Source organism: Hippocampus guttulatus, chromosome 21 (genome assembly GCF_054856545.1).
Source record: "Hippocampus guttulatus isolate MCC_2025c chromosome 21, RoL_Hgut_1.0, whole genome shotgun sequence".
In the NCBI taxonomy this organism is placed as follows: domain Eukaryota; kingdom Metazoa; phylum Chordata; class Actinopteri; order Syngnathiformes; family Syngnathidae; genus Hippocampus; species Hippocampus guttulatus.
Window position 1 is genome coordinate 5000228 of NC_141281.1, and position 8519 is coordinate 5008746.

The window sequence follows — 8519 nt, forward strand, 5'->3', positions numbered from 1 at the left end:
TGACCCTTCAGAGACATTTTATTACATCTGTCATATACTTCAATATACAAACGAAGGATGTGGTCACCTTTACTGAATGTGTAGTGAAGTTGAGTGAGAGAGGCTTTTAAGATGACAGGACTTTGCAGCTTGGGGACCCTGTGATTCAACAATGGAGGGCAAACAATAACAAAGATGGGACATGCTTTTTTGAACATCTTATTTTATTATTATTAATTTTTTTGATTTTATTTTGTCAAACAGAAGGTAAAAAAAAAAGCGAACAGGAGAGGGATGTGTAGGCGAATGAGATTTTCAACAAGGCACTAGCATCATATCAAACCAAAACCCAACACTCCAATAAAATAATCAGGGCTCTCTTTAGTTTAACATGTTAACTGTCATACATACAATTCACATTTTCACCTTGTCACCACACACACCTCTGCCCAAACCTGCCTGTTTGCTTTTTGTCCCTTCCTACAGAGTGCAAATCAAAGTGTAAATCTCTACAACTCTTTATAAATAAACCCTTTGAATGTTGTCCACTTTGTTGACTGTACAATGGAATGAACCTGCATCGCAAAAGGGGAAGAAAAAAAAAACATGGAACTTGTGGCAGGACCAGGCTGAAGCCAGACAAGGGGCGTGGGAATGATTCAAAGCAACTTCCCATCTATTATTTGTATCTTTTGGAGTCACACGCAACCACACCACCAGGCACTAGTTTATCAAGACTGGGAGATGCAGGGCCAACAGAAGCTGCAAATACACCACCCAACCGTTAGGAGCAGTTGTGCTGGACCTTGCTAGAAGGGGATGCTTCACCATGCCCGAGTGCACTTTACCCCGAGAGAGGGCTAAGGAGGGAAGAGTCAGGAGTTCATCGAGGTTTGAAGAGGAAATGAAAAAAATGAGACCAGTGTGATTCTGTATCGCTCGACTTCTGTGTAAGTCATTGACCCAAAAGATTCTCCTGTCATCTATGAATTGACAACAGAAAGCTGCAGACGAGTTCACATGAAGGAAAAGGCTAGCTAAAGGGTGTAGCCGCCGAGGTGCTGATTAATTTGGATGTCAAAAGCTTTGATAGACATGGCTTTCGATGGCTTCATTCTACAAAACATATTTACAACATAGATAACATCTACAAGAAATCTACATTTATTTTTTTTCGCTCTTTTTTTCTTTTTGAACAAAGCGGAATTGTAAATCAACCCTCCTCTCCAAACAGCTCTTCCTTTCCTTCTTTCTTGGCTCTTTGCCGCCCAAACGGTCCAAAGCTAAACCGACAAAAGCTCCTGTGTGCATGTGTGAAGATGGGGCTCGAGAAAAACTGAACAAGCGCTCGGCCTCTGGCTTTCAGCTATGTGCAATGGGTCGCCCTCCACCTGTACCCCCCCACCCCCCCAACCCTCCTCGAACGCCCGCTTCGACTTGAGACAAAAAGTTCTCAGACCATGAAAGAATTCTGGTTCTTCAACTTTTCAAGTTCTTTGATTTGCTGTCTTAGAAACAGTATCCTGCGGGAGAAAGAAATCAACAAGAGAAACGTTGTGGATCTATTTGGACTATAACAGACGCACTTGCTTGTGTGCTAAAGCACTCATACCTTTGTTCGCGTAATGTGGCTTGTATTTCGCTGACTCGGACCAAGGAGCGCAGGTTTTTGAGCTCAGTGCAGTTCTCAGACATGCAAATGCTGCCCATTGTGTGAGTCTCTTCGCGTAATCGTGATGCCTGTAACACAATTGGTGTGACAAATGCATAAACTACACAAATGACCATAATTTGGAGATCGGGCCAGTGTTGAGAGCACAGAGAACTTTCTCTTGCACAAACACACCCAACCTGGGTGTGTTCTTAAGCGTATCACCAACAACCGTGCGGAAAAGAAATAGCTGGAATTGCGGTTATATTTTCATGGCACAGACATGTCAAAATGTGTCGGCATAAAGGCCTTTTCACAGTGCACTTAACGCGTAGCGTGCCATCAACAAACCCATTGGGTTTCTATTGTGCTGCAAAGGTGCGAGGATGGAACACCATGCCGTGTCGCATCCGTGCGCCGAGAGAAACAGAAAAGGCCTCAAGAAATATTTGCAATATCTGATTGTCAGTTGAGTGGGACATGGCTACAGCACATTCACGTTTATCTTTTTCCGTGCACCAGAACAGTGACATTCTGACATCAAATTTAATTATTATATTTGGTCAACTGGGACAAACCTGTTTCTCTGCATGTTCAGCAGGCCAACCTTGGACATGCTTTATAAGATTCTCATTGAAGTGAGCAGCAAGGGAGGGTGTGAAGGAGCAGGAGGGCCGGGATGTCGAGGAGGTTGGCGTAGCAGAGGCAGATGTAGGGGCATTGCTGCCACCGCCAGTTGCGACATGGTTGAGACCTGGGGAGGGACTCCTCTGGCTGCTGTGGTTGACAACAGAAGCACATCAAAAGTGTGTGAGTTTATATCTGCCTCATAGTAGGTGCAGTTTAGGATGCTTTGCCCTGTATGTCAACTTATCTGCCAGCTTTTCTCAAGATTTTAAGAGACACACGTGAAATGTGTTTTTGGGAGGAAATATAGGAAAAAATATATATACATTTTCACTTCAACATGTATGAGTCAGAATCCCTTCACAGCTTGATTTTAAAACTTTGACCTCATGTTCAGAAACTGTGCCTTTAAAATAACGAAATATAGGCTCAACCGAATTTCCTCAAATGACCAAGAGGTGGCGACACAACCCTGCATTGTCCTACAACAGTCAATACAGCATTTGGTAAACCAACAACATTCTGTTTTTTTTTTTTTTTTTTTTTTTTGTTTGTCTGAAAACCAAGGTCTTCCGCACGCAGTTTCAGAATGGCCAGGACTGTGACATTAAAAATGTGTCATGTCTGTTATAGACTTTTAGCACGTGTGCCTCTTATATCACAGGCAGCTCAAGAACATGGCCACAATTATTCTGCACGGGTTCTCTAAGTGCTGCTGTGGAGGTGCTTTTTACCCTTGGCGCTGGAGGGTGCGTGGTGATGCTGTGGTAGCTTCGTGAGTGTGCTGCTTCTCACTGGGGAGGGGCTGCTGAGACGTCTGCTGGGGATGAGATGACTGCTTGACCGTTGGTGTACTTGCCTAGAAAACGATCCCCGGTTACAAGCCATGTTCAACACAGTAGCCACTCAGAAATAAGGCTCTATGAAAAGCTGTCTGTGATAGACTGATTTATCTTTACAAAAGAGTGCATTCGCCCCGGATTTGAAAATTTAAGGCTCAATATCTTATTTCGCTACCTTTGACAGCGAGATGCCCGGCTGGGTGCTGAGTAGCGGTTTGAGGGGACCAGCAGTGGCTTGTGGCGTGCTGATCCGAGGAGAAACATAGGATCTGGGTGATGATGCATCTGATGTTAACGACATCGGTGACTGGTTTGACTGCTGAGCTGCTCAAGACAGAACAGACAAAAAGGCAATATGAAGCATTGTAATATCAAGTACGATATACAAACGTTATTAAGCAGCAGAAAATGTTATATGGGTCCTTGTGGCAGCAGCAGGCTGTACCGAATGCTACGAATATGATCGACATTATTTGTACAGCTTTCCAGAGGTTTCTCTTACCTTGGCTGGAGAGTTGAGCCGCTTGAGAGAGAATAGTCGTAATATTGAAAGCTGATGGCCCAGCAGTAAGGATCTTATGAAGCATCGACTGTAACGAAGCTTGTGTGACCGCAGCTGTCAGAACTAAACAAGGGAAAACAAGCTCAAACAAGCCAGCTCCAGGCACAGAAAATGTGCTTGACATGCAATATTTTGTACACACACACACAAAACATGTACAAGATGTCATCTGTTTACGAGAGTTGTGCTCTTACAATGACAACACAACACCAATTTGTCCCCAAGTCCTTTGTAGTCTAATACTAAGTTCTGCTAAAATAGGAGTTAAGCACAGGGACATTAAATATATTGCTATGAGCTGATTTGGTTTTGCGTTGTTGCCGCAAGTCAATGAAAGTACTGCATACACAGAGCGCACGCACCTTCGTTGATTTTTGCCATGTCCATACTGGCATTATTGAGCTGCAGGGCAGTCTGAAGTGCAGGGAGAAGCTGGCGTAACAAAGTGGGGTCTTGGAGAAGTGGAGGGGCGGGGGTCTGCAGGACCGGTGAGACGGGGACGGTGGAGGATGACGACGATCCCGGGGTGCCTGATGAGGGGTTCAAGCTCCCCGGGCCAGAAGATGATGACTGGGTGGCATGAGCCGTTGTGGCTTTCTCCACCTGTGCTGACTCTGAAGTAAACAGAAAGGAGGTCGCCGTCGTCACTGTTGGGTGTCTATTGGTTAAGTTGATGTCTTGCTTGACTATCCGCTCTGCACCGTCAACTTTGAATTCACAATGTCAAGCCTTACTTTAAATTTATGGTAAAACAACATTTGAAAACCAAAATAGTCATTGTCCTTCTTACTTGTTGCCGGAAACCCGGGGGGCACTGATGTCTGCATTGCTTCCCTTCTGTAGTCCCTGTCCTTGGGGAAACTGTTGACAACTGCAGTCTGTTTTGTTGCCTCCTTTTGTCGCTGTTCTCTGTCAAATGTGAGTGCATACACGCCTAGCGTTATGGATCCAACCGTTAAGAATAGTTGACCGCACATGATCAAATGCTTTGGTGAATGGATGACTGCTACCTCTCCAGCCATTCTTTGGGTTTCTCCCACTGGGACACCTCTGTTCGGCAGTTGTAATAGTATTTCTTCCCAGATGAGCTGATGTGCTCTGACCAGTCATCACCTGGTTCGTGAGTCTGAGTGGGGGGGGGGGGGGGGGGGGGGGAGAGTGGAATTACGGAACAGAATCGGTCTGACAACAGATGTGAGTGCAATTAACGCTCATAAAGGGTCTGATGCAAGAGGTTGCCATCTCACTTGTAATACAATCAAAACAGGGTTGCGTTCGTAGATGCTTTTTTAATTTAAGTATCGGCTAATCCAGTTCATTCTACACTCTGTTTTCCCCCCCTCCCAAATCAATACTCAGAGCCGCCACCCCCTGTCATCGCCACTCAGGAACATTTGTGTGTCAGCCAACCAAACAAACACACACCACCACAGAGACTCTGAACACCACTCCTTTTTTCATCACATTCTGAGATTTTTATTCAATATTCTTTTGTTGAATGGTTTAACAATTTCATCATATTAACCTCATCACTGGGCATCTCTAGATACTGGTGCCTCCAGTGTACGCCATCAAGCAGTGTTTTCTTCTCCCCCAGTCTGGAATGGGTGGATGCACAAAAGCTTTTGGATGCTTCTGGAAGCTGGCTAAAACCCACCGCTTCTCAAAGCGAGATTGTGGATTCCTTCGAAAGCGGGAACATTAAGCAGCACTTCCAACTGAAACACAAATCCTTTGTCCCTCGACTGAACATGGTGGCCATAACTCGGCGAATAACTCGAGTTCAGAACTGCGCAGCCTACTCGACTAGTCGGTCAACAAGGAAAAACCCGCAGTACCCCCGCAACATGTGTGTTCAGCATGCGAAAGGGCGTAACGTTCAAAAGACGTTCGAGCCCCGCAGGAGGAGTACCAGACAGAAGTCTCTGGTCTTCTTTGGAATGAGAAAAAATGTGGAATAAAGCTCGCGCGAGTCCTGCCAAGGATTCAGGGGTCCAATTACTCACTTGTCTAACAAGGTGGATATTTCTTGATAGAGTGCCTGGGCCTTTAGCAGGTCAGTGATAGCTATTCACCACTAAGTGAAAACAACAGGGTGACAATGGTACATACACACTCAACAGTAAGGATCAAGAAACTATCAGTTGTCTTCGAAGCAACTTACTGTGTCTGAAGGTTTGCAGGGATTTGAATGTGAGTTGGAGCTCTGAAGGGCACTGTGGTTGTGAGAATTTTCATGTGGCGAATTACTGGTCCCTGCAACACATGAAGTTGTTTTAACACAAACATCTACATTGCTCCAAGGCTGCTTTTTGTCGACAGACCGATAATGCTCAACACAATTAAAAATGACCCTGATATCGTGATCGAGAACACTAACTTCCTCGAAACACTCTCGGCTCAAAACAGCGTTTGTCAAAAAGTAATTCTAAAGTGACACAAAATGCAAGAAGAGAAAATGTCACCCAGTCCCGGTCATGACTTATTCAAAACCCGGCGTTAAGAGAAACGTTGGTAATGAAAAGAGCCAATTTCAAGAAAAACAGGAGATGTATCCAAAGTCCTAGATGACGAATACAAACACAGACTAATTGCGTTTGGCTAGATGTTTAAATTCTAAACGTTTTTTTTTTTCTCACCTCCATCACGATCCCTGGCCCTGTGTGCATGGACAGCCTTTGCTCTGCTGTTCCCTGTGGTGTCACTGTGTTTGTTTTCTGGGCTGTCAGACCTCCGGAGCATTTTGCAGGGAGGGGTGACATCGGAGTGGTCTCGCATCTTTTCATGTCGGTGATCTCCTGCTGGATGGCTCTTGGATGAGTATTTGAGAGTCTGGAATAAAATAAATCAATTAAAAAAAAAAAGGCACCGAATGCATTATTCCTCACGCGCATCACACATTGTCAGGAGGGCTCCTCATCATCCGGTCTAGTGGCCAACTCACTGGAAACCCTCAGGATCAAGTGGATATCTTAAAAATAAGTCACACTGCCTGTCTCATTCTGCAAAACTTTAGATTAAATATGCCATTGCTTAATGTATAGATCATTACAACGTGAGAAGATAAACTATTTGTATGGCGATGTAGTGTGACGTATGGTGTTGATTAAAATCACCGCTGCATTCCAGACGTTTGACTGTAACAACTAGCGTACTAACGTGTATCCGTCCATGATCGGAATGTTGAAACGTTTCAAATCGCTTGCTAGATTAAAAATTACGGGCAGGCCTTAATCAGACTGGCTAGCAGGCGAGCTAACCGTAAAGAGCGAAGAGCTTTAACTGCTGTAAAACTCGCCTGGACCGTCACTCTGTAGCAGGCTCCAGTTTATACACTCGTTATTACACTATGCGTATCTGTCGACGGTCTCCGCGGGCTCCGCAATTTGAAACAAATATCTACTTTTCACTTTTCCGCACTGACTGCGGCCTGTTGAGCTCACCAGAAGCCTGACCCTGAGTTTCCATTTTAATCTGATTTGCTGCTAGCACACTACGTTTAGCTTCCAAGTACCTGATAGGGCTGAGAATCTCTTCGGTCGCACCTGCAATCATAAAGAAAGAGCATGTGAATAGAAGGCTTGAAAAGTCAATGTTAAGAAATGGATCGAAGTGAACGCGCAACTTTCCAGACACTTATTTTGGTTTCAGTAAAAAAAAATGGCGGATTGTCAAGCGTAGCTATAGGCGAAAGGAAAATGTGAAGAAGTAACGTCAAAAGATGTTTACCCATCGCCGAGTCTCGGTTGTTTCCTCGCATACATTACCATCAATGCCGTGTTAGTGTGTCGAGAGTGGGATGTGAAAGACTAATGACGGCACTATATTTTTCTTGTGAATTCTGCCACCTGAAATCGGCAATTTGAGCCTAGCTGGTAGGTATTTCGATGCTATAGGCAGCAGTGGTGGAAAGAGCGCCCTCCCTCACTCAGTCCATTTCCCGCACAGCGGTCGTGGTTCTCCGGATCACACGACAAAACGTAGCAGTGCGGTGCTAGCCGGGTTGCCAGATACAAAAAGAATTGACGAATCCCAGGGTAATTAAGTAAAAAGTAAATGACGCTCAGAACAAACATTTATCAACGTGTTTAAAGTTGAAGACAGAGTATTTCCAGATTGATTATACATTTCATCCATTAAATGTCTCGAACGGAGTAGCATTTATATGGAGCAATGAGGATACAATTTTCTATTTCTGGCAACCCTACTAGGAAGCGTCTCTCATCCCTCACTCGAACGCTACACGACTCCCACATTGGAGTCAAACACTTGTAAAAACTGTTCATTTGATAGTTTGGGTAACCAAGTCGAGAATACACTCGTAATAAGCGTTTTGTATTGATAATAAGCATGAAATATAGCTACACCTGCCGCTGGAGTGCAGTTACTTGTTGTACACTGCTGTCTAGTGGCCAATGTTGGACATTGCCGCAAGAGCGCGTTGGATTGCACTGTCATTCTTATTCTACCAAAACAGCGAAAACAGATTCATCTATGATACAAAAAGCCAAAGAGCGATATTGATTTTCTGAAAAAATAGGAGACTTCTAATGCATTTATTTCGCCTCTCAGGCGTCCTTTCTTGACATGGCCTTGAGGGGAAAGCATCTCAGCTCATTTACACCGATTCAAAACTAAAGCAACGATATCTAGTTGGAGCACGAGTTTAAACATTTACGGATAATTATGGGAACAGGAAGTTAATATTTCCTTGGCATAACTGAAAGAAATATTAGTGTCAAAAAACACTTTTATGAATGACATCACGGTGCGCTCGCGTACAAATGCGTGCTAATGATGCTGGCCTAGGATTGGCTATACAGCGCACCAATGAAAATAAAACATTTAAGTAAACAGT

General features: G+C 44.3%; 1 protein-coding gene across 1 annotated transcript; it reads right to left on the reverse strand.

Annotated features, from left to right (window-relative positions):
- Positions 1 to 7618, reverse strand: waca (WW domain containing adaptor with coiled-coil a). Its single transcript, XM_086102224.1, has 13 exons — positions 7391 to 7618; positions 7176 to 7206; positions 6301 to 6493; positions 5826 to 5917; positions 4672 to 4787; positions 4452 to 4570; positions 4024 to 4275; positions 3602 to 3724; positions 3275 to 3423; positions 2992 to 3116; positions 2209 to 2407; positions 1592 to 1719; positions 1 to 1502 (listed from the first exon to the last, which is right to left on the reverse strand). Exons 1-13 carry the CDS (start codon positions 7429 to 7431, stop codon positions 1433 to 1435), a joined length of 1638 nt encoding a protein of 545 aa, XP_085958350.1. The 5' UTR covers positions 7432 to 7618; the 3' UTR covers positions 1 to 1432.
- Between the last annotated feature and the right edge of the window lie 901 nt (positions 7619 to 8519).

Excerpts from the sequence above, each read along its gene's own strand:
- waca (XM_086102224.1), bottom strand. The coding sequence starts at position 7,431 with ATGGTAATGTATGCGAGGAAACAACCGAGACTCGGCGATGG. Across the intron at positions 4,788-5,825 it reads CCTGCAAACCTTCAGACACA|ACTCACGAACCAGGTGATGA; the intron begins GTAAGTTGCTTC and ends CCCCCCACTCAG. Across the intron at positions 4,276-4,451 it reads CCCCGGGTTTCCGGCAACAA|AGTCAGCACAGGTGGAGAAA; the intron begins GTAAGAAGGACA and ends TGTTTACTTCAG.